The sequence below is a fragment of the Harpegnathos saltator genome, unplaced genomic scaffold (assembly GCF_003227715.2).
Source record: "Harpegnathos saltator strain DR-91 unplaced genomic scaffold, Hsal_v8.6 scaffold486, whole genome shotgun sequence".
Lineage (NCBI taxonomy): Eukaryota > Metazoa > Arthropoda > Insecta > Hymenoptera > Formicidae > Harpegnathos > Harpegnathos saltator.
The window spans coordinates 1255476-1281983 of NW_020230300.1; the positions used below are offsets into that span (position 1 = coordinate 1255476).

The 26508-nt window shown below is 39.3% G+C and overlaps 1 protein-coding gene across 2 annotated transcripts; it reads left to right on the forward strand.

The window, feature by feature from the left end:
- The first annotated feature begins 72 nt into the window (after positions 1-72).
- On the forward strand, positions 73-26508 carry LOC105186054 (trehalase). 2 transcript variants are annotated; one of them, XM_025302360.1, is made up of 10 exons: positions 73-393; positions 7430-7546; positions 9974-10275; positions 11071-11249; positions 11447-11628; positions 13001-13247; positions 15489-15729; positions 19763-19962; positions 25229-25367; positions 26205-26508. In XM_025302360.1, exons 1-9 carry the CDS (start codon positions 284-286, stop codon positions 25364-25366), a joined length of 1716 nt encoding a protein of 571 aa, XP_025158145.1. In that variant the 5' UTR covers positions 73-283; the 3' UTR covers position 25367; positions 26205-26508. The 2 variants fall into 2 exon arrangements, with proteins under 2 accessions (XP_025158145.1, XP_011144292.1); XM_011145990.2 differs by lacking the exon at positions 26205-26508 and having other exon boundaries at positions 74-393; positions 25229-25783.

Genomic DNA, 26508 nt, shown 5'->3' on the forward strand with positions numbered 1-26508 from the left:
GGCCAATCAGGGAAAAGCACCCACTCGCAGAATAGCCTTATCGACGAGCGTGCGCGCGAGCACGAGGCAGATATAACCGCTAGTTTGCGCGGTTATAACGACCGAGACACGCACCGAGGGCAAGAACTCGACCGATTTTTCAGCGACATCGATCACGCGCGCGCGCGCGCGCGCTCACCCGATCGGCTTTCACGATCGACGAACTTGCTCGCACGCGCGATCGACGCTCGAGTTCGCTTACTTCTTTATTCGAGAGTTAGCCGCGTCCAGTCGAATCGCAGGCATGGCTGTCTTAGTTGTCTTTGTTGTTTCCTGCGCGATCGCCTTGAGCGAGGCGGCCTCCATCGGGTATGTCGTCCGTGCCACCTCCGGGCCGAAGGATCTCTGCGTCAGGTGAGTGAAAGTACACCAGCGAGCTTCGCGAGAGGCGCGCTCTCTCGTCTCCTTCGCGCCTCGTCTCGCGTAAACTTCAATGAAGGTCAAGTTTACGAATCATTATCTCTGTGTGTGTGTGTGTGTGTGTGTAGCTTCATGATCGTTTCTGGGTCATCTCGATTCCTCTTAACTGCAACGCGATGGTCCTACAGTGTCATCTCCATTCCTCATCCATGAGCATGACCGAGGAGTGCCGAGTTTATGAAGTCTGTGAAGTTCTCCCGCGTCTCATGATCGACCCGTGTTTGACTCTCAACACTTCAATCGTTCGTTGCTCGTGCTTGATTTTCCAATAACTTTCACCTTTCACACACACACAGGGTGATTTTCATTTCGACCACTTATGAGGCATACCGTCGGCCAGACGACTTCCATAACTCTTCCCCTTCAGACAATTCCCTTTCCCGTCGCGGCAACTTTTAATAACCGTGCTCGTACGGGCGATCTTTTCTTCTTTAATGTCATGATCCTTCGAGAGAAAGTCATCTTGCCATTTTTATGGCGACGGAACAAATGCGAATGCAACAGGAGCCCGACAAGCGAAACAATCTCTCGACGCAAGTGGAGTTTGTACAGTCGCTCGGACTATTTTAACGATCCATCGTCGTTCAGTGACAGTCAGGTTTTTTTTTCTTTCCGCACGGTAGGCGTTCGAAACTTTCGCCATTGTCTCGAGGACGTAACAACGCTCCTCGCTGAAATATTCATCACATCGGGGTGGAAGATAACTTCTCGAGGAATGTTAGCCCACTTCTCTCACTGATGCGTCTCTTCGAATCGTCTGTTGTCATTGACGCGATGAAATTCGTACGCATACAGGATGTCTCCCATGTGTGTGGCAATATTTGTGTCCTATCGAATTAAAAATATATTGCAAAGCACAGATGCACAAACACTCGCTTTATCAGCGAGTCACACATGAAGCAAGCACGGTAGCTATGCTTGCTGCTAGAATGGGTGGCTGATGTTTGCGTAATCTCTTTCTTCTCGAGGTATGCTTACTATTTGAATTCGCCCAAGGCAATTCGTTGCTCGTATTGTATCAGCGTAGCGGCAACAGTATTCTGCAACCATTGTGTCAGTAAACATAGCATAACCTCGTAATGAAAATAAACGGATAAACACGTTGCTGATGGCTTATTTAAATCGCGGCTAATTAACAACTGCTGTCCCTTGTACGCCGTAATAATGCGTTATTTTATTTAGCTTTTAATTCCAACTCCGTTTTCAAGAGGATTTGCTCTTTCGTACGAGTAGAAAAAGAAAGAGCCGCGAGTTCTTTCTCAAATGAAAGCGACACAGATGTGCATCTTATTTTACGGCTTTTGAATGGGAATACTCGAGGAGCTCGAGGAGCCCGGATCTTCCGGGACCGCGAAATCCTACACGTCGGATCGGGGATGAATTTTAGACGCAATGCGCGAAGCGAAAAGTGTAGCGATGAAAAATCGATATCCGATAAGAACTGATAAAGAAGCTCGATGATGCGAGGAATTCTGAGTCATCTCCGCGCACTGGAATGAAGTTTCAGCTTGTCGCGACGGCAAGTTCGAAAATCGCGCTCTCGGATACGTGAAGTTAACACACGCGTGCGTGCATTTTAATGCACAATCGCTTTACCATTACTCTCCGCAACGATCATGCGCTCTGCTGCTTCGTACCGATTGCTGCTGCGTACTAGTTGTGCAGATCATTAACGAGACATTCCGGAAATTTGAGTGAGCGACGATAACGGCTTATCTGCTGCTGAACTGATTGATAACGTTCGCTTGCGTCGGCTTGCTGGACGTGCGCTGTGCGCGTCATCAATTTCATCGGTTACAACAAATGGACCTCGCTTGAGAATCATTAGTGGCCGAAGTTCTCGTTCCACTGCCTTTGAGTCAAAATAAACACGTTGCTGATGGCTTATTTAAATCGCGGCTAATTAACAACTGCTATCCCTTGTACGCCGTAATAATGCGTTATTTTATTTAGCTTTTAATTCCAAATCCGCTTTCAAGAGGATTTGCTCTTTCGTACGAGTAGGAAAAAAGAACTCGATTAAAAGAACGAGATTCACACGTTTACTCCCCCCTCCCCTTCCCCCGATCTTGATAAGATTGAATGTTCATAGCAGAGAAGGAAAATTTAATGGAGAAGGGAGTCGCGAGCTTCTTTCAGCGATATCAAGTTGCTCGATTCAAAAGTGGAACTTGCCGACTCGCGAGAATTTCATATGATATTTGAGATCTCTCCTCGTCGCTTATCAATCGCTCCTCTATTATTTATCTACTCGTGTCGGGGAATGTGACATATTCATTGATCGTGCTCTATCCTTTGAGACGGCGAGAACGATCGGCATTCCACTCACGGGAAGTATCTTTACAGTTTCGGATCAGTAGATTTTTCTCCCCCGATTCTCCCTATCCTTTAATCCGTCGAGATCCTACTATCGCTGCCTCTTCTTACAGCCATCGACACGACACGTCGTCGTACTGTTCCATCTCATGAAAGGAAAACAGATTATCCTTATTTGAAATACTTTTCTGTATTTCGCTGTAATTTAGAAAATGTAATACGATGCATATTAATTTTTAATAGGAACATAAAGAACTAAAAAATTCATATATTATTTCGTTAAACAAAAAAGTTTGTATATTATTACCGTTTCACCCCATGAAAGAAAAACGGATTATCCTTATTTGAAGTACAATACTTTCCTGTATTTCGCAGTAATTTAGGAAATGTAATACGATGCATATTAATTTTTAATAGGAGTATAAAGAATTAAAAAATTCATATATTATTTCGTCAAACAAAAAAAATTCATTTATTATTACAGTTCAACATTATGAAAGGAAAATAGATTATCCTTATTTGAAATACTTTCCTGTATTTCGCTGTAATTTAGAAAATGTAATACGGCGCATATTAATTTTTAATAGGAATATAAAGAACCAAAAATTCATATATTATTTCGTCAAACAAAAAAGTTTGTATCGGGTGAGTGCAAAAGTTCGTGCGGAGTTTGTGAGTAAAAGTCACACAGTGATTAGGCAAACAAAAATCTTTATTCAATCAATGATATATTCTCCATCGTTTTCTATAATCTTTTCCCAACGTTCTGGCAGCATACGGATGCCTCGATCATAAAAACTGCGCGGTTTAGATTCGAAGAACGAAGAGACGCCGTTTTTTAAGGCCTCCAAAGAGTCAAAGTTTTTTCCATTTAAATAATTTTGCAATGACCGGAACAAGTGATAGTCAGATGGTGCGATATCAGGAGAATACGGTGGATGCGTTAAGACATCTCATTTCAGGCTCTTCAGTTTGCGCAGCGTCTTTTTCGAAACGTGTGGTCTGGCGTTGTCGTGATGAAAGACGACTCCCTTGCGATTTGACAAAATCGGACGTTTCTCTTTTATTTCTCGATTCAGATTGGTTAATTGGCGACAGTACTTGTCCGAATCAATCGTTTCGCCAGCGGGGAGAAGCTCGAAATAGATTATGCCCTTGCAATCCCACCAAACAGAGAGCATCACCTTCATCGGGTGCAAACTGGCCTTTGGCATTGCGTCACCATGCTCACCTGATTGTTTCCATGTCCGTTTGCGCTGAACATTGTTGTAGAGGACCCATTTCTCATCGCCCGTCACTAGTCGATCCAAAAACGACTCGTTATTGAGCCGCCCGAGTAAAGAAATTCGCTTGATTTTGTTCTTCTCGGTCAGCAAATGGGGCACCCATATATCGAGCTTCAAATCGAATCCCATCTTTTTTAAACGCCGAAAAGCGGTTGATCGGTCAACGTTTAGTGCTGTAGCAACTTCTTCTGTTGAAATTCGCGGATTATTGAGCACTAAAGTACGCAAAACATCGTCATCAATGTCAGAAGGTCGACCAGAGCGTGGCTCGTCTTCAAGGTTAAATTCTCCGCGCCGAAATTTAGCAAACCATTTTTCCACAGTTCGAAGCTGGTGCTTCATCCTGATAAACATCCTGAATGTTTTTTACGGCTGCGGCAACGTTTATTCCCTTCCGAAACTCGTAAAACATAACATGCCGTAAATGCACCTTATCGATACTCATTTTTAAAGTGATATTTCTCGAAGCAGTTTGTATGAAAACAAATGATTTTTTTTTAATAACAGCTGAAGACGTCACCTTTCCAACGTTATATAATATGTAGATGGAAGTATTAATGACAACACTTTACGACGCTTATAACTCCATCTATTGAAACTCCGCACGAACTTTTGCACTCACCCAATATATTATTACCGTTTCACCCCATGAAAGAAAAACGGATTATTCTTATTTGAAATACAATACTTTCCTATATTTCGCTATAATTTAGGAAATGTAATACGACGCATATTAATTTTTAATAGGAATATAAAGAATTCATGTATTATTTCGTCAAACAAAAAAATTCATATATTATTACAGTTCAACATTATGAAAGGAAAATAGATTATCCTTATTTGAAGTACTTTCGTGTATTTCACTGTAATTTAGGAAATGTAATACAACGCATATTAATTTTTAATAGGAATATAAAGAACCAAAAAATTCATATATTATTTCGTCAAACAAAACATTTATATATTTATATATGATTATTATTCCACCTCATGAAAGGAAAATAGATTGGAAAGCAGTTTAGGAAATGTGGTACGATGCATATTAATTTTTAATAGAAATACAAAAGAACTAAAAAATTTATATATTATTTTATTAAATAAAAAATTCGTATATTATTGCCGTTTCACCTCATAGAAGAAAAACGGATTATCTTTATTTAAAGTACTTTCATGTATTTCGCTGTAATTTAGGGAACGCAGCATGATGCATATTAATTTTTAATCGGAATATAAAGAACTAAAAAATTCATATATTATTTTTTCAAACAAATTGAAAATATATTAGAGGATCACATTCTGCTAAAGACCTCGGACACGCGGTTTCATAAAAAATTCCGACGAGTTGCGAAATAGCGAAGAAGAATTTAGTCGCTGTATCTAACAATCGGATCGTGAAACTTCACGGTGTGAATCATTCTGTATAAATATGTATAGGCCCGCTATGTCATAAATTATTCCAATGTTGGCAAATATTCGCCAAATATTCTCTCTCTAGTGCTTTAAAGGTCAACACCTTTGTTTTAGTTTTATACAAGTAATCGGCTTGTCTCTCTTAAAAATTTCCACTTTCGTATCGCATCTCGATTGTTCGATTGCCGAATATTAAGGAGCTTCTCTCCACGTTAGGAGATCTCTCCGTGTTAGGAGAGATCGAGGAATTTGAGAGTCTCTTAAACTTGGAACGTATTAACATTCCACCGTCACCGGTTATGTCAGATTCTCAGGTCTTAGATCGACCGAACTCATTAACCCGCGGTTTCTCATTGCGTTTCCTTGTAGTCTCGTGGTTCTCGTGGTTTCGGATTTTCAAGGAAAGAAAGAAACGGGAGAGCTCGTAAAACTGAGGTGCAATTCCACCCCGTGCATCAACGGGATTTCTTGGAAATGAAAACAAAACGCTCATCATCACGCTCCGACTGTCCCGAGCTGACTAGGAAACAATGAATCACGCAATGAAGGATGCTGCGAGCTGCTTCCCGTTCCGCTCTCAAAGCATGCAACTTTCTTACTTGATTTTATGCCCCGTCGATCTCCGGAAGCGTAGATTCGCATCGTGCCGACGTGGCCGATGTCGACATGGTTGTTGAGGAAAAATAACAGGCTTGTCCGAGTTTCACTTAAAATCACCGTTTCTCTCTCTCTCTCTCTCTCTCTCTCTCTCTCTCAAAACTCAGATATCACGGTCGCCGGGACAGATCTCCCTGTCATCGTTGGAAAATATCGACATTTGATATTGTAAGATAAAACGACTGATGGAAAAAGTTTCGTAAAGAGCAGACGAAAAGACGAAATGTAAGAACGACCCAGATTTAGCGGATGTCCTTTTTAACTGCGGATTATACAGCGAATTCCATTTGGTTCCTTTTTTAGCGAAAACTTTGCAAGAAGCCACTTATTTGTTTCATCCCCTTAACATTAAAATTCCCTTTGGGAGAAAGTTTTTGAAATATGTGAGTAAAAGTTCTCTTTTTTATTTGTTCGCTAAGTTTCTTACGAGTGAAATTTAATGTTATGAAATAATTGTTTTGAAACGTTATATCTCCTTTTGAAGAAGAATGTTGTACATTTTTCTAAATAAGCGCCGTTTGTCTCGTCTTTGAGGTGAAATGAAATATTCCATGGCGTTAAGTCCTGATTCGAAACGTTCCAATGAAGTTAAAAAAGTTAACGTTTCAATTTCGTCATTGAATCGTACATGGAAATTTAATCATCTTCATCTTATCACACGATCGCTCGGGCTGATATTTAATTTACAGTTTTGTTCGAAATGTACTCGTTTACTTAATTTCTGCATTCCAGGCAAAAATATAAGCACAAACCGCATTGAAATGTCAAGTATTTCCACGCTAATGAAGCGCATACGGTGACGAGAGTCTGTGCGAGTCTCTGGAAAACAAAATTTTGACGCTCATTAACGTTCTTTGGACTTAATTAACCGAGGTTCTTTAAACTCGAATACTAAATTACTCGGCAATGCATTAAATTGCATTGTTGAGATACGAATAATTCCCATCTTATTAATCTGTGACTATCTCATTATCCGTTTAATCCGTAAAGCGGCAATATTGATACACGCAACAATTTGAAACTTCCCGTATATAATATATGTTTTCTCGCCAATTGTCATTTCCAATGACAACGACATTTTTAATTTGCCGATGTTCACCGGCTAACGGTATAACTGTATTGTAGCGAGTGTGTTCGACAAATTGTGTCAGTTTAACGTTGCTCTCTTATCGGGCATTCCATATCGCGTAATACGAGTATATGCACAAAAATGTATCGAACGAATGAATTATTTATAGTGCGACATAATTTGTGATATATTTGCACTTTTCCGCTTACGCTGCTTTTTTATGATTTTTCAGCGAGGTTTATTGCATAGGCCCGCTATTGGATATGGTGCAACGTTCTGGGATTTTCAACGACAGCAAAACCTTCGTAGACCTTCCCCAGCTTCAGGATCCGGATGTAACTGTTGACCAGTAAGTTGATATCCTTCATAATACACAGGGACGAGAGTTGAGTTACGAAAATGTAATATCTTACCTCTTCCAAGAGTGAAACGAGCTTGGGTGAGTCCACCTTCGTTGTAAAATTGCTATTTTTCTCTTTCTCTCTCTCTCTTTCTCTCTCTCTCTCTCTCTCTCTCTCTCTCTCTCTCTCTCTCTCTCTCGACGTATTTAGTCTGTTTTATTGCCGTATTTTGTACAACTGCGCGGAGTAATCTTCGTTTTGTACTTGTGAAACGTTTTGCTCTCCGCTTTATGAAGAATGATCTAGGACGCAATCTTTATATCTCCGGGAGAAATAAGTTCAAGCTCTTGAGAGTAAAGTTATGTGGCAAAAAATAGCATCAACGTATATATTCTCTGACAAAGCGAATAAATATTACCCCGCGAAAATTTTACGGTATTTTCCGATGCGTATCACACCAAATACTCAGTTTTCAACAATTTTTTATCGTTTAAACGAATTGCTATCATTCCTCGTGGAGCGAAAAGTAAACTTTGTGATAGCGTGGTATTTTAATATATCGTTTGGAGAAGCAGCTTTTTTGCGAGGTAAATTAATTTTAAAATGTTTCTCTCTCTTCCCTTAACCTATTTTTAGAATGTTCAGGATAATTTCGACGGTTTCGGGTGTACGTATATGTGTATATGTATATAATATACTCTTTGCAATTTAAAATAACATTGGAATATATCATCAAAATATATATGCGAAAAAAATAATTCCTTCTCAGAGAGTCTCAGAATATGATATTTTCTCGGGTTTAGCTAACGAAGTGAATCACCAAGGGGAGCAGTAACGGAATCATTCAAAGATGAGAAAATAAAGATCCATAATTTAGCGTAGCGCCTGCCTGGCGCTCAATCTTCTGATACGTAAACACGTCATTTGGCTTGGATAGGGAAGCACGAGGGTGTCACTTTAGGCTACCTTCACCGTTGCCTAATCAAATTCCGTGGTCTCCGATGTGAAAGGAGCTTTAATCGCGTCACGGCAACTGAAAGCACACAAATACACATACCTCTACTTCCTAAAAGCAAAGTCACATATACATCAGAGAAGTGTGTTTGTGACAAAACTAAGTTAGCTTAGATTGAACGGTGTCGATATCTTAAAAATCAAATAATGCACTTTATTACACTTGAAAAATGTAAATTTCGAAATGACGCATGTGATATGAATCAATGGCCTATTTAAAATGGTTAATGCATATGTACAAGAGGAAATATGCAAAAGATCAAAAATCAATATACAGGATGTTGGATTTTAATCTATTACCCCTCGTAATTTTGCAGAAAACAGTCGTAGAGAAAAATATTTCAGACAAAAGTTGTATGGTTTCAAGAGGGATATAAAACAAAATTATATCATTTTGTTTGCAGATGGCGCCACTTTCGAGATATTCCCTCGTCATCAATCATTCCTTTTCTTGAATGGAAATCCCAATTTTCATTATATCACCTTTTTCTACCAATTAATTTGATTTAATCAATTAACTTTTGTCTGAAACATTTTTTTATTTTTTGGGATATTTAAGGAAAATTTAGTAACTTTTTCAATGTTTAATTTACGATATCTCGCTAACTATTTGTCGGAAGAAGAAGTAATAGTGGTAGACTTTTTTATTCTACTTGATCTCAAGAATATATTGTTACAAAAGCGCTCTAACCCTTTGTTAATTTGATGATTTTGAAATTTCCAAAAGTCGATACTTTTACTTTACCATTTTTTCTTTCGATAAATAGTCAGAGAGACATCGTAAGTTAAATATTGAAAAAGTTATCAAGCTTTTCTTAAACATCTCAAAAAATATTAGGCAAATAAAAATATGTTTCAAACAAAAGTTGTTAAAATTAATTGGCAGAAAAAGATGATATGATAGAAAATTACGATTTCCATTTAAGAAAAGTAATGATCAGTGAATATCTCGAAAATGGCGCCATCTATAAACAAACTAATATAGTTGTTTTATATCCTCTTTGAAACCATATAACTTTTATCTGAAACATTTTTCCGTATCTTCCATATTTTTCGAGATTTAAAATGGGATTTGTGTATATTTAATTAATGTATGTATGAAATATATAATAACCTTCATCATTATTTTTGAATAAAGTTTTGCAGGAACTTGATGCTCGAATAAAAATTTACAGAAAAGATCTATAGAAGAGAACAGAATGGAAAGTATGTACGATGGTCCTCTCTCTTTAATTTACCATACCTATTTCCTCTCCTCGCGCGCATGAAAATATTACGAGATTAAAAGATAATATTCTGTTACTTTTATCCGCCATCGTATAAAATTTTGTATTTTATTTTCCGACTGAATAAATTATCGAAAATAATTTACCGAGCCAAAATAGCAGATGCGCGTTTAATATGATTCGATTTTTTTGTAGCTTTAACACTTTGATGAAGTCTACCAACAACAAGCCAACCCGCACAGATATAAATAGATTCGTCCGGGAGAATTTTGCTACGGAGGATGAACTAGAAAATGCAACGTTATCCGACTGGAAAGAAAATCCCTCCATCTTGAAATCCATTCACGATCCCGTCTTCCGTGAGTGGGCGAAAAATTTGAACAACATTTGGAGAAAGCTGGCGAGAAACATGAAGAGCAACGTGACGGCGCATCCGCAGCGGCATAGCCTGATTTCCGTGAATAACACTTTTATCATTCCCGGAGGACGGTTTAAAGGTACTCTTCTATGCGGAGGAGATTTCATTATTAAAGCCAATATAATAGTCGTCCTAGAGATAATTCAATCCATCGGTCATTTCAATCTGCTCAATTGAATGATCATTTGGCTTAATTATATCCGTAAAAATGTTCGTCGCTATTTCGCGAGCGAATTTTAACAAAGTTTAGTAAATTTAATCAATCTTAAAAGCATTCGCGAAACCCGACCTTTTCACCTGAATTTCAACAAATTTCAAAAAAGCAAGCTTGAAGCTCGACTATTTTATATTTCGTATCGCATAATTTTTCGCGAGTTCTACGTATAATTTGCTCAGAATTACAGAAGGAGATCACAAACATTTAAGTAAAGTTACGCTCGTGTAAATAATATAATATTTATTGACTGCAAGATTATACTTAATAGTTTTGCGATAACTTGCGTATATTTATGGACTCCTGTTATCAGCGACAAAGTCTCCTTCACTTATACTTATGCTCACGTTTACAGAAGTCAGACAACTATAAGAATTTTTATAATACCTGTCACGTATCAAATATCAAATATTTCTACAAACGCACTTCCTGTCTGTATAGTATTTATTTGTGTGAGGACTTATTAATGTGACGTACTAATTCTCTCAAAATCTATTATAAATATGAACACAAATCCAAGTCAATTTTAGATTTAAGAGCCGGATTCGATATATTTTTCAACCATTCGCGTTCTCTCTCGAGAGTACGCAGTGGGGAAGGAGCAAAGAGGAAAAGAAATATGTTTCGCAAGGAAGCGAAGAGTTAAAATCTTGCTTTCAGAGTTTTATTACTGGGACAGCTATTGGATAATCGAGGGGCTGTTGTTATGCGACATGCACCTCACCGCTAAGGGGATAATCGAAAATTTCCTGTCGATGGTGGAGAGATACGGTTTCGTTCCGAACGGCGGCAGAGTTTATTACCTCTCGAGAAGCCAACCACCTCTGTTAATACCTATGGTATGTAGATCTGGCCGATAAGAGGCTTGTTTCGTGCCGGCGAAACACCCCCCCCCCCACCCCGGGCACGAGCGGGCACGGGTATCCCGCTGTTAACGAGTTTCTCTCTTCGAATAAATGCTGCTCCTTTGAACAGTTCCTTGAGAGAGATTCGGAGTCCATTTGTTTCTGACGAAAATGCTCCTCTTGTCCGGCAGGTCGCAAAATACTATGAATTTACGCACGACATCGACTTCCTGAGCAAAAACATAGCCCTCCTCGAGACCGAGTTTGAATACTGGCAAAACCAGAAGACAGTGAACGTAACGAAGAACGGTCAGACTTACAGGATGGCACGTTACGTGGTAAACAGCAGTGGTCCGCGACCCGAGAGTTACAAGTAAGTTTCCCTCAGAAGAGATACGATTGAGCTGTCAAGATATAACTTCATGCAGCGAAATATTCAAGGAGAATCTGTTTGGCTATCCGTTTCGTCCGGCTGTAGTTCCGTCGTGCAAAAGAACTAGGCAAGATTTTCTGCGTGAAAAATAGCAATCTGCGTCCGTAGAATCTGTAGAATCACAGATACATACACGTACACATATATTTTTAACCCTTTAACGCCCGACTTTTTTATAAGTGTTTTAAGTGAATAAAATTCGAGTCTTTTTGAACTGAGACTATAAGTAGTGATAACCAAAAAAAATATCAGAATTTTATATTGGTCTTTTTTATCGTTTGTTCGTTGTTTATTGGTAAATATGACTTGGATCCTAAAATCATATACGAAATGAGCAACCTATACAGAGAGAAATGAAGGGTAATGAATCTATACGACATAACTCTAATAGTCAGCTTGACATTTTTGAGTTGAAACTTTACTATATTTGTGAGTGAAGTTTATCATTCAGAGCGTCAAGCTTACTATTTCAGAAGAATATCTTGTAGATCACCATTTAGATGGTCGATCGTCCCTTCATTTTTCGCCGTATAAAAAACTGTAGGTCACTAGGTTTCACGAAAATAGGTTGATTTCTTGATTTTCGTGTCCGTCATATTGGATTCGCCGTTTTGAATTTCTGTATTCTTTTAATTTCACATTTTGCATCTGAGGAAGCTTCCAAATGTATAAAATTATAACAGATACCAATCTATTCATTTATGGTGCACTTCTAGATGTCAGTAACAATGCTAACTATGCCTATACTTAGAATTTGACAAAACATATCATTAAAGCTGAGCTAAAAACAGACTAAACCGAATCTACATACAATCTATATACCATTTTTTAGAAGAAGAATTCACCTTTACAGTGATGTAAAGAAAACGAAAATATCTCCTTTTTCGACCAAGTTATGGATTCTTAAATGCGTTTCTGGTAATTATAGTTACCAGCAGGCGTTAAAGGGTTAAATGAATACCTGTCCGATTATGCTTCATGTGAAGCATAATGCAACGATCGCTTTCGATACGACGCTACAGTGGACTTTTCTACAAAAAACTCGTCTCTTCCCGAGGAGAAAAAATTCCGAAAAATTCATTTTCACGAAGCTGCGTCTTCACGAAATAATGAATCTGTCGCTTTCCTCGTGTCCGCGAAAGATTTATCGAGGAATATCTTTTTTTAACCTGACATCGGGGCGTGTCATTAGTTTTCTCGTGAGTGCGGAAACTTTCCACCAGGACGCTCGCGTCGATCATTAAGGGAGGTCCTCGATCATCGCGCTAATTACGAAGGACCAACACGCAAGAGCGCGTACGTTTTCTCGTAGGGAGGATTACCAATTGGCCGCGCAACTGCCGGAGCAGAAGCGAGAGGAGCTTTACAACGAGCTGAAAGCCGCGGCGGAGAGTGGCTGGGACTTCTCTTACAGATGGGGCGTCGTAACCAACGAGAATGCCAAGCTCAGTCTCGTCAACGTCTCCACGAGCAACATTATACCCGTCGATTTGAATGCGATATTAGAGCGAAACGCCAGATTGCTCGCCTTCTTCCATATTATCCTGGGTAACACCGAGGTAAGCCTCTTGCTGAACTTTCCGTCTGGATCGTTTTTCAAACGCGCATAATAGCCGCGCCGCTGAGTCGCGCGATGTTTATTGCTGTGGTAATACTCTTTCGAGAATAAGAACGCACGATGCACACTTATATTTGTTTAATCCTTACTTACTGGGCGATTTCGAACTTTTATGGTTTATAGCGACGGATGTAAACCGCGTATAAATTGCAATTCCACGATATTCACTACGATATCAGGTTGGCAACAAAGTCGTTTCTCACGGATAGCTGGCTTTACGTGTCATTAAACGCAACTGACTTCACTCCAAATCCTGCAACTTTTATATCATTTGACAGCTGACGCTTTGAGCTTTTCTTAAAAGAAAACCGCGTCATTCGGTAACGAATTGTTCGTTTGGCATTGAGTTAAAAATGGAAAATCGAGACGAGCATTTCCGCCATATTTTACTTTTTTACTTGCAAAAAAGAAAAAAACGCTGTGCAAACCTGTCAAAAGTTATGTGCTGCATATGGTGAGAAATCCTTAACAGAGCCAGCCAGCGTCAGCGTTGGTTTGCCGCGTTTTCGTTCAGGAGATTTTTTTGCGAAAGATGCATCACGATCAGGCCGGTCAATTGAGGTCGATGACGACAAAATAAAAGCATTGAATCCAACCGCCGTTATATGATACAAGAGATCGTTGAAAAGCTAAACGTATCACATACGAGTGTTGAAAACCATTTAAAATAACTTGAATACGTCAACAAATTCGATATTTGCGTTCCGCACGAGCTCAAAGAAATTTTTCTCACCAAACGCATCAATAGCAGCGATTCTCTCCTGAAACGTGAGCAAAACGATTCGTTTTTGAAACGAATGAACTGGTGATAAAAAATGGATTTACGACAATGTGGAACGAAACAGATCGTGGAGCAAACGTGACGATTTTGCTATCTGCTTGGTGGGATTACAAGGTGTTGCGTCATTTGAACTGCTTAAATGCAATCAAACGATTGATTCGGAACGGTCGTCAATTGGACAAATTACACGAAGCAATCAAGCAGAAGCGCTCAGAATCGTACAAAGAAAGGTACAAAGGTCTTTCACCATGACAATGCTGGGCCCACATACATCGTTGGTCATCCGCTAGAAATTGTTGCAGCTTGAGTGGGATATATTACCACATCTATCACATTCGCCTGACCTTGCGCCATCAAATTACCGTTTACTTCGTTCCTTGCAAAATTCCTTGAAGAGAAAAAAATTCGATTCTGATGAGGCTATCAAGCAGTACTTGAATCAGTTTTTCGCCGGTAAGGACCGGAAGTAGAGAGTATGCGAACTATTCGAATTCGAATCCGAATCCTTATGACTCGAATCCGAATAATTCGAAAATTTCGAATTGCGAAGATTCGAATACGAATCAAATACTTAGCGTTTGCGCGCATCAGCTACAAAACGGGCCATCTGGGCCTGTATGTTTGACCCCTTAACTTGTAATTAACTTAATTTATAATTAATAACTTAATTATAAATTATTTTAAATATTTAAATATATATTTTACTTTAAGATGATATTACAATATTGATACTCCCTTTCATATTAAAATCTTCCATCATTATTTGCATGTTTAATAGTCATGTTAAATTTGTTAATGGTTCGATTCAATTTCATTCGATTTGATTCGAATTCGAGTGAAATTTCGTAGATTCGATTCGATTCGAATTCGAATTAAAAAAATTGAGATTCGATTCGATTCGATTCGACATAAAAATTCTTGATTCGCACATCTCTAACCGAAAGTTCCATGAGACCGGAAACATGAAGCTACCAAACAGATGGCAAAAGGTCATTGAATTAAACGCACAATATATCACAGAATAAAGTTTTCCCTTTGTAAAATGGAAAAGTCGCTTTTCATTTGCATAGAAAAAGAAACGACATGACTTTCTTGCAAGCTTGATAATTCAAACGGAAAAGAGCAATATTATTTCTTCGCGCGATTAAATTATCCACAACGACAGAAATAGTCTCGTCGGTATAGCCAGTAAAAATAATGATATCGAAGTACATTGCAAAATGCTTTTCGATCGCGGAAATTCGTGAGAAATCATTCTGCTGTCGTCAGATAAGTGAAGGTGTGGCACGATATCAGTGTCGCTTCGTCTCAAATCTCGCTCGTTATCGATTATCTTACATAGACATTACGGCGTTACGTCCGTCGCTGCGGCGACGCTATTTTCCCCCTTTCTCATTCCAGAAAGTCTGGTCTTATGCCCAAATTGCGAAGGACTATCGGGCTGCTATCGACAACATCCTCTGGAATGAGGAGGAAGAAATCTGGCTCGACTATGACGTAAAAAACAAACGATCAAGAAATGCATTCTACCTGTCGAATTTAACGCCTCTCTATACGATGAGCTATAATAACTCGAAGACAACCAAATATGCAGAAAAGGCTGTTACTTATCTCGACAAGAACAACGTCGAATCGTACTTCGGTAAGTTTTCATCGACCGCTGTTATTCCAGCCTGAATCAACGTGTGCTTGTTTGTGAGTGTTGAAATCTAAAAGTCGCGCGCGATCTTTTGTGTGTCTATAATTCTCACAATATTTTCATTTTCTACGTTTGAGGGTGTCTTCGGGGATGTGTCCCGGTAAATCTGGTTATTTTGGTTATTCGTTTATTCATGAAGTAATTACTTTATTTATAATTTCTCACTTTTGTATCACTTGTGCGTGATTTGGTTTGAAAAGGAATTTCCGTATATTGAAACTTCTTTCTTTCGAAGGGAAAAAATTTTTCTTGTGCAAATGTAATCTATCTGATTCCTTTTGGCCACTTTTCTCCACGTATAGAGACGATTAAATTTGAAGTAGACCAAGTTGAAAGACGAAACAAAATGATTTTTCTTGAATAAAAAAAAAAATTAAACATTCGACGATTTGCAGTGCTTAATGAGCGAATCGATGATAAAGCAGATCGGTTCATCCAACTTCCGCTTCAGCCCAGAAACGTTAGCCCGATCGTTTATCTTCCATTTTCTTTCCCAAGCTCGCCAAAGTTGCCCGCAAACTCCCCCCTCCCCTCTCCCGTCAGTCATTCCGAGCTGAGTAAACAGTGATCTCGCCGAATCTCGCGCTCATAGAAGCTAGAAGAACCACATATGTATACCCAGCGAAAGTAGCAAACCTCTATGAATCTAAACATCCTATATACGAGTATAACATACGAGTGCAGTGAAGAGAATGTAAACGACGCTACAAGTGGGTTATCCGAGTAAATTGGTATTGCAAGCCCGACAACAGCAGCACCGTCGAAAGTAATTAACCCTTACAGGCTACCATGACTGATATTTCACCCCATGCGACAATCTTGTTTTGATCTTATTAAACGTTAAATTATCCACTGCGAACAATAACTTCTGTACCATTCATCTCATATATAAATAATAAAATAATAATAAAATATTTAATTGCATTTGTTTGACTTTTCTGATTTCTAATTTTCCAAAAAGATATATACTGGGGTGAAATTTTATCCATGATAGCGTCAACGTGATTTTCCTTGATGACAGCTTTTAAGAATTAAACTAAGCTTTTTAATGGTGGCAGTTTGGACTTCAATTGTTAATTGTCATATCGTATCACTGTTGGGGTTGTACGTCGTGGGACCGTCAGTTTTTCGTTACGAATTAAAGTCATGGATATGTTTTTTTTTAATTTTTCCTTCAAGAGACATAAACAGCTGCGGAGGGATCGAGCAACTTATTTTGAAATAATTGGACTATAAGCGCGCTTATGACAACAGCCTTAGTGAATCGTGCCTGCGGATGATGTGTCATTATTCATAATAATGGCATAACGGAAGAGACGTATAGACGTGGGTGAGATTTCCAGGCGGGACGGTGAAATATCGCGATTTATCGATGCTCGAATTGCCCGCATCGTACGCATCCCGAGAAAATTGGACGACTATTAGAAAATACTTTCAATCGTGGCTGCCAACGACAGTGATTCGTCGAAATATCGGCAAAATGAGTTCTCGCGAATAAATGTTGTTATTATTTTCTTGATGTCCGTTACGCGCGTGACCAGCGTTGATTTTTGAAACATGACGAATTATTTTTCAACGTATTCGGCTTCAGGAAATGTACGAACGACAGGATATTTTTATCCTTACAAATCGCGCCTGAAATATCGAGATGCAATTGTCGGAACGTTATTTTCGGCAGACGAGATTTTTCGTCGTAATATGATAGCAGATTTAAATTATCCGAAAGAGTAAAAATCACAATTGTATAAACGGAAGCATTTTTTATGAAAAAAGAAAAAATATATTGTACAGAACGAAAGTTTCAATCTCCAATTGCCGTGTCTGATGGTAAAAAGTGGCTAAAAGTGTGTTGCGAGCATTGGGTAGCGGCGTCGAGATTGGGAAAACAGTGGCAATCAATAAAATTTTCATCAGCGAAAAAGTGACTTCAACTTGATCAAAGGATCAAGGGGCGTTGTGGATGAAAGGTACCGCGGTATAAACTAGGACCCTTCGTATATCATATATTTAGTGAAATTGATTCGGCAGACTGCCTTAATCCGGTACGATCCTGGATAAATTTTTATTAATATTCAGTCGTCGATACGAATGAGATTCTAGCTTGTTTTAATCGATCAGATTATGTTTTCTACATAATAACATACACATCGGTTATTAAATATAATAAGTTCTACTGGTTAATTCTTTCCGATTTCCGACAATTTTCAATTTTTATTTAAGAATCAACGAAACAAGATTAATCAATGAAATATTTTCCGTTGTTATCGATGACCTTATGCCATTTATCGGGCAATAGCCGAATCTCGAATCACAATAGAAACTTGGTGGCTTTGAGGTTATAAAGTCATCGATGATATTTCGTGCGTCAACTGTCGAAAAATGTGTATCAGACAATGCGTGTTATATTGACTGATCAAGTGAAAATCTGATGGAGCCAAGTCTGGAAAATGCGCCACGTGTGAGAGTTCTTCTTCTTACCCCAAGTATAAAATAGTTTCCTTTGTGGCTTCTGCTGTATGCAGTTTAGTATTGTCGTGCAGCAGGATGATTTTACGGCTGCCTTGTCCAGTAAATGGCCTTTGTTTCTCAATTGCATCGCCCAAATGTATCGACGGTTTTTGGTGAATCTCTGCTTTAATGGTTTCACCCGGTTCCAAGAGCATGATACAGCACACCCTTCTGATCCCACCATATACGAGTCTGGCCCCCCCCCCCCTCATATAGAGAACTTTTTTCTGAAATGTTTGGATTTTCGACGTTGTCTGTTGACCAGGGTCTACCCATGCTTTTTTGCGTTTAGGATTTTCATGCATAATCCATTTTTCGCCACTAGTTACGATTTTGTGTGAAAAAATTGTGTAAAAAATCTTTTTTTTTGTTATCTAGCGAACAAAGTGACGCATGTGGTCAATCAGCGATTTTTGTTATTGGTTCGTGTAAGATCCACTTCTCTTCTTTTTGTATCTTTCCCATACAATGTAAACGATCGCAAATAGCTTTCTGGCTTACTCCCAGTTTTTTCGTAAATTCTTGTTGTGTTTGTGCCGTATTTTCATTCAGTAGATTTTGCAACCCCTCGTCTTCAAATTGTTTTGGCTAGCCGGGGCGTGGTCGGTCGTGAAGATAAAAATCACCATTTGAAAAACGTTCAAGCCAGTTTTAGCACGTGCGATCGGTCACAGCATTTTTCACCATAAGCAGCATAAATCATTTTAGTTGCTTCGGAAGCGTTTTTGTTTAAATGAAATGCAAAACGCATCGCATATCGAGTATGCTCCTTGTTAATAGCCATCGTGGACATTACTGATTATTTGAGGTTATCAAATGCTAATCCATGTGTCATTTAGAAAAATTAAATGTCAACACTTTAAAACCGCAAAAGAGCGAGAGAATATTTCAATTTCAAATTTTGCTCTGGGTTATATAAGTTTCATCGGAAAGGATTAACCGTTAGATTTAATATCATGAATAATTAAATGCTTACTATTAATAACGTAAATATCGGTACTTGTATTAAGATAGAGAGATTACTGCTTATATAATTAGGAAAAAATTATCAACTGATCTATCTCCAAGTATGCAATTATCACGATGACGTGATAATTTTCGATATCTTCGATATTTTCGGTATCTTGGTTACTTATTCTCGAAATTGGGACTTTGTTCTCGCGCTCGCACATGTTATATTATTATTAAAGCAATTTATAACATCTGCCCAAATATTTATAGCCCAACTTAGAATTTGTTAAACGTTAAATATCGCAAAATGTCATACAAATTGCCGGAAGAAGTTTGTCTCTTGACCGGCGGGAATTGAATTTAAAGTTGACGGTAGTCGCGTGATGCGAAAGGGTGCTTCCACGTGGCGTGGGCTATTTTTCCACCCCTGATCTGCCGGGTGTTTCTCGAGTCGGGGGGAGGTGATCCCCGCGAGAGAAACAACGCTGTTAGAAACGATTCGCTTGTTTCGCCGTAGGTGGCACGCCGACCTCCGTGAACTATACCGGCGAGCAATGGGACTTCCCCAACGCGTGGCCGCCATTACAGTCCTTCTTGGTCAAAGGTCTCCATCAAACGTCAGTGGAAAGGGCGATGAAACTCGCCAGAGAACTGGCCGGTAGATGGCTTAGATCGAATTACATTGGTTACGACGAGTACGGCAAGATGTTCGAGAAGGTAAGTCCGTTCTTGCGCTCAACTGATCCTATTCATTCGCTCCATTGTCCGCGGAGGTAAAAAGTTTCAGAGAAGGCGTTTCTCTTGCTGAGGAATGCTCCGCGACAGCTGTCTTCGACATACACGCACGCTCTCGGGTCTGTTGCTGATAGTAAACAATATCGAGGTCTAGCAGAAGAAAGGGCTTACGGCAATATATCCGGCGCACACACGACACCGTCATGACGATAAATATGCTTCAAATACACAGACGTCGCGTGATTTGTCAAAATCTGATGTTCCTCCTGATGTTGATTATCGCGGAGAAGAGCGGTTCAGTCTCGACACGGCTCGGATATATTAACGTAACATTTTCTTTTCAGGGACTCTTCCCCATTTTTTTTCTTTTTCATTAGCAAGTACCGACGCTCGCGATTGATGTCGAGACTGAAGTCCCAATAGCCGAGATACCTAGCATCGCAGATGAGAGTATCGATACACTATAGCGGAGTAAACATCCCCGTATCGGCAACGCTCGTGGTGTCTTCTCGTGTTCTCTCTTGACACGGAAACTCGATGAGATATGTATTTCAGTGGAGGCTCTCGGATTTCTAGCGATACGAGGGAAGAGATAGCCGCTTGGACGCGCCTAATGCGCGCGCGAGGGTAAAATCCCTCGAACCCTCCTGCCGTGGCTTCTACGTGCCTTTCTGTTCTACCGGGACGCGGGGAGGAGAGAGAGCCGGGGGCTGAGCGAAAACCTCCGGGAAATACGTCCGGCATGGGACTCGCGCTAATCCGTCTTGTTTTGTTTCCCGCGCACCCTTCGCGCTTTCGAAAAGGTCCTTCCAGGACGTTCTCGCGCGCTCGAACATATCTCGACGAGAAACGTGCTGTACTGTGAGGAGGAACAAAGAAAGAGCGGGAAGGAAAGGAGGGAGAAAAGAGGCCGGTAGCTCTCGCGCATACACTTTTATCAATTTTGCAAGAAAGATGGGAAGACGGGAAAGAAATTCACGGCACGCTTTGAAAGTCCGCATGAATCATGTCGCGCTGATATCGGAGTGTTGCTAACGAGCTCTCGCAGGAAATAGCCGGTCCATCTTGCTGAACAAACATGCTCGATCGATTCAATCAAGGTTCCTTTCGCCTGCCTCCCCCTGAAAATGAGAAGGGACGCCTGAGTCGAAGGTATTTTTTTTCTCGGCGGGGGAAATCTAGCGCGTCGGTAAATTGGAATTGTATCTCCTCCGTCTATAGACTGATCTGTTACTCTTGTCGAAATTGAAATTTCTCTCTGTATGAAAAGTTCCGTCTCCGCGTTTATAACATTCCCTATTCTGTCGGGAAAAGCTACAGGATTCATTTATTTTTCCAAAATCGACGACACGGGAGGAGAACGTCCGTAATAATTCACGAGAGACGCGAGCCGCGACTCTGCTTGGTGAATTAATGAATAATTGTATTATTTAATGAGAGCTCTCACGAAGCCTATTTTCGACGGGAACATTCAGATTACATCGCACTTCCATTTACTAATGAAAGAGAGCCGAGTAGGAGAAAAGAAATGCGAACGATACGTACGTGGAGAAACTCGTTTATTCGGAAGTACACCGCAAGAAAGAATTACTCCCGCTTCCTCGCTTCTGACGTCATAATCCAATACGGTTGCGATTTCTTGTCCAGGACATTAGATTAGCTATTGCCCGGAATGCCTTGCCTTTTCGTTCGAATAAATAGGAACGATTTATTTCACTCGATCCCCGCTCTCCCCCCCCCCCCGCGGCGATAGTTGTTTTATTACAAACGAACGCGCAGCTCACCGCGAACACACGTGTCGTCTGTCAAAAATAAAAAACAAGCACGTCTTTAATTAGTGAGAAGTGGCGAAACCTGCCACACATATTTCACATCTCGGCGGGCGAAACAGTTGAAGCGCGCCTCGTTGATTTTTAATTACGTACGTTTCGGAGGTTCGTAAGCGTCTAGAGGTCCGAGGATTCTCTCATCTCGCCCGCGTGTTTTGCCGTCACTGACGTAATCGATACACAACTGCAGGAGAACGCTGCTCGCGAAATAGGCGACAATCGCCGTATCGGAATTGTAGAAATGTTTCCCGACCCTGTAACACGTACGATGAGGGCGGGAACCATTTGAAAATCGCATTGTCGCGGACAAAGGGAAGGATTTGCGATACGGAGTATCTTTTATTGTCCCGTTCGGCGTCCCACATCCGGTCGCAGAAGCTCGGAAGGAGGGTAAGGAGAAATAACGAAGAGTCCCCGCTCTTTCTCCTGATTGATGACGTATCGCTTTCGGGTCGGAAACTCTTATACGTAATAACGGCGATCGCGCGCCTTCGGACGCGAAACGACGCGATGATTTATCGTCGATATAAAAGTAATGAATATAAATACGTTGATTTCCTCTTCCATTCGTGCCTCACGCCGTGGTCAATTGAAATATCCCCGGGCTTATCACGATTTATTCTTATTTTATTGATTTCATATATTCTTTTATGCAGAGTATTCTTATTTTATTGATTTCATATATTTTTTTATGCAGAGTATTCTTATTTTATTGATTCCATATATTTGTTTATGCACAGTGTTTAAGAAAAGGGTTCAGGACTTTGAGTATAGGTGCAACACTGACACAAAATGGAGGAAAAAAGTCCTGATAAACACGAAGAAACAATTGTTTATTTTAATTAAAGCACGTGACTTACTTGTTTTTGGTGTTTTTGTATTTTCTGATTTTTTCATCTATGTCATTTCTCGGTAAAGAGAGTAACATGCTTTAAAGAAATTCGTAAAAAAGGTCTCTTCGCTCTTGCTCGGAGTGTAAACAAACATCTATTTTCTTTATTTTCAATGATACGCACGCTTCACCAAGCAGTATCTTCATGAACAGCGGATAGTTGCAGAGAGCTAATTAAAATAAGTAATTGTTTAGAACTCCGTAATATCAATTTTCCGAGCCATGTCTATTAGGACTTTTTTTCTTATTTTGTGAGAACTCTCTGCTATTAAAGTCCTGAACCCTTTTCTTTAAATACCTAGTATATTCGAACTTTTATACAGGATATCTGGAAAATCACCCGCAATACTTCCGGAAATTATTCGGGATCCAAAAAGAAGGAAAAAAGCTGGAAAAAAATATAAATCCGGAAATAAGTCATTCCCAAGTTATAGCCACTTTTATGATAAACTTTAAATGCCCAAAGCAAATATTTCGAAAAATATGGAAGACACGGAAAAATATTTTAGACACAAGTTGCATGGTTCGAAAAAGAATATAAAACAACTATATCATTTTGTTTAAAGATGGCGCCACTTTCGAAAAATTCTGATAGACTGATAATTACTTTTCTTAAATAGAAATTCCAATTTTTATTATATCTTTTTCTACCAATTAATTATAACAACTTTCGTCTGAAATATTTTTTTATTTGCCTTATATTTTTGAGATATTCGAGGAAAACTTGGCAACTTTTTCAATTTTTTACTTACGATATCTCGCTGTTTGTCGGAAGAAAAAGTGGTACTAGATTTTTTTTACTCTACTTGATCTCAAGAATATATTGTTATAATAGCGCTTTGATTTTCGTTAATTTGATAATTTTCAAAAGTCGATAAGTTAACAAGTTAACAACAAAATTTATTGTTTGAAACATTTTTCCATATCTTCCACATTTTTTGAGATATTTGCTTGAAGCATTTAAAATAGGACACCTTATATTGTTGATTTTGATATTCCAATTTTATCCTAAGCAGTTCTAACATTAGTAGTAGGGTTACGCTCAAATAGTTCAAGTACTTCTTTTTCCATTACAAGATCTGCTTTAGGTCTGCCTTTACTTGTTCTCTTTTTTAATGTATCAAATTCTCTCAAGATTCTATCTACATTTCGGAAAGCCTTTCTTCCCGGTGCATATCGACTGGAAAAAACTGGGCATATAATCTTGTTGCCTCGCTCTGAGCAAGACTATACATAAGATGTATATCAGTTAATTCATTAAAACTCAACGATCCACTGATCTGCTGATTACAGAAAGACTAGGTACAATCTTAAAGTAAAGGGCAAGTAAGGGTAAATAATAATTTGCTAAATAATAATGCTAAATAATAATTTGAAACTTATGGAAAACTGTCTGGAATGAATGAGTGAAAAATAAAAAATGACAGAAAATGAACTCTGACTATAGGCTTAAAGCAAAGCTGAAAATAAACTTACTTTCTACTTGCTGTTTTCGAGCTATTACAATCGACATTTGATTAACCAGCTTACAAAGTTATTAAAATTGAATATCGTTCTATTCGGCTTGACATTTTCATAGCCAATTTGTTTGATTTGTCCATAAATTTTTATTCCATACTCTATAAAGAAATATAATAAACATAAAAAAATAATAGAAAATAAAAAAATAAAAAATTTTTAACAAAATTTAAAAATGTAAAAAAAATTTTTGAATTAAAAATACAGAAATGAATTACGATAGTTTTAACATAAAAGTGGTTACAACTCGGAAACGATTTATTTTCTACGTTTATACAGTTTATACAGGGTGTCCGGGATCTTTTGGAAACGAAAAAATGTGAGGATTAATCAGATTAAACTGAGAAGAAAAGTCATATACCATTTTGCAAAAATTACAATAGTTGTGAAGTTATTAATGATTGAAAATGACTATATCTAGAGGCATTTTAAATTGATAATTTGATAATTTGAAAATTTGGTTACTTATGTGCAAAATGGTACATGATTTTTCTTCTCAGTTTCATCTGATTAATCTTCATAATGTTTCGTTTCCAAAAATCCCAGACAATCTATAACTTTTTTCCTTCTTTTTCGGTTCCGAATTACTTCACGAAGTACTACGGGCGGATTTTCCGGACATCCTGTATATTCCTTTTCTTACATACAATACGCGCACATTTTTATGTATCTTTATGTACTTTTATGTACCTTGAAAGCGGAACTCTCAGCCGGCGAACATTTCGCGTAATCTGACGGGTGAGAAAGCAACCCGGACTGTCGCTAAAATGCCGCGTGCTGTAACTAACTAACTGACGAAAATTCATCCGAGTTGCCGCGATCGTACGAAATTAGGTTTCCTCGCAGGATAAGCATTCCGCGCGGAAATTAACTCGCCGTCGCGGAGGGAGACCTCTCGGCGACGATCTAAGGGCGTGTCTTGATTGCCTTTGCGACAGTTTGTCTCGTGTCTGGTGACGAGCGATTACCCGTGCTAATTAGTTTCCTTTCTTTCTCGTTTTCATTTCAGTACAGCGCGATACATCCCGGCGAAAGCGGCGGCGGCGGCGAGTACATCGCTCAAGAGGGCTTCGGATGGACGAACGGCGTTGTCTTCGAGTTCCTCCGTCTCTATCCGGACATCAAGTACTCAGACAACGGCAGATAATGTAGGTGGACCAATAAGTGACCAATTGATCGCGCGACTAAACGTAATGTGTAAATACATGCGCAACAAAAAAAAAGAGAAAAGGAATTTGACGATAAGCGGACCGGACGCGTCTCGGCTAAGGAAAATCGATCTCTCGTTCTTATGAAGCAAATTCTCTCTTCTGAGAACGAGAAATTCCGTTCCTGTCAGCAAATCGGGCTCACTTCGTGCACTTGGTCGTATTAATTCAAGCAATCTCTCTCTCTCTCTCTCTCTCTCTCTCTCGCTCTCTCTCTCCTCCGTGTTCGGATAATTGAGCGTTTATATAGATATCAAACATTTCACAACTAATCTCGTCTACGACATAATCCACAGCAGCGTGAGAAATGGAGAGAGAGAGAGAGAGAGAGAGAGAGAGAGAGAGAGAAACAGAGAAAGGAAAAAAGAAAGACGAAACGCTCGTTGTAGTAACGAATTAAGTACACCTGAGTGTGCTCGTGCAATTATCGCGGCCGCGTGACTTAATAGCGCGCCACGCATTGACGCTAGGTTTTTGTAAGGGAAAAAAGAAAAAATGATGAATGACGAATGGAAAACAATGCATTTTTGTTTTGCGTCACTGTCAGAAAGTGGGCTGATATCGAGTTACTGAAGCTACTGATGCGTATCGATTGTTCAGCGGTACGTCATCGTAACCACTTGCACAGGTATTGGATTAACACGAGTTGAGTGTTATCCCTTCCGTGATGCGCCACCATCGCGCTATGGATTGTAGCTGTTTGTATCTGTTTTGTTTAGCGCTCGCTATGCGCCGGCTATCTGAAAACTATATATTTTTTTCCTCTTCCGAAAACAGCTGGCATTGGCGTGGGGCGACGCGCGGACGTTCCGTGCGGTTATCAATTTCGCAGGGGAAATTCAACAGTTCGAGCAGAAAACCCAACACTTGGAGTTACTGTTCTCTTCCGCGACGGTTACGTGTTCCTGATCGTGCGCCGTTATGCTCGACAAATCACGGAGCAGTCGTCCATCGTTGTACGGAGATTTTGCAGCACCGTGAATAGCATGCACCCAAAAAAGAGTAATTTCAGAACAAGTGGAATCGTCTAAATTTTAGAAAATTTTATTCTTATATATAGCCTCAAGAGGATTCCTCCAAG

Coding starts and splice junctions, on each gene's coding strand:
- LOC105186054 (XM_025302360.1), top strand. CDS start 284: ATGGCTGTCTTAGTTGTCTTTGTTGTTTCCTGCGCGATCGCCTTGAGC. Junction 11,629..13,000: donor CCGCGACCCGAGAGTTACAA/GTAAGTTTCCCT, acceptor GTTTTCTCGTAG/GGAGGATTACCAATTGGCCG. Junction 13,248..15,488: donor TTATCCTGGGTAACACCGAG/GTAAGCCTCTTG, acceptor TTCTCATTCCAG/AAAGTCTGGTCTTATGCCCA.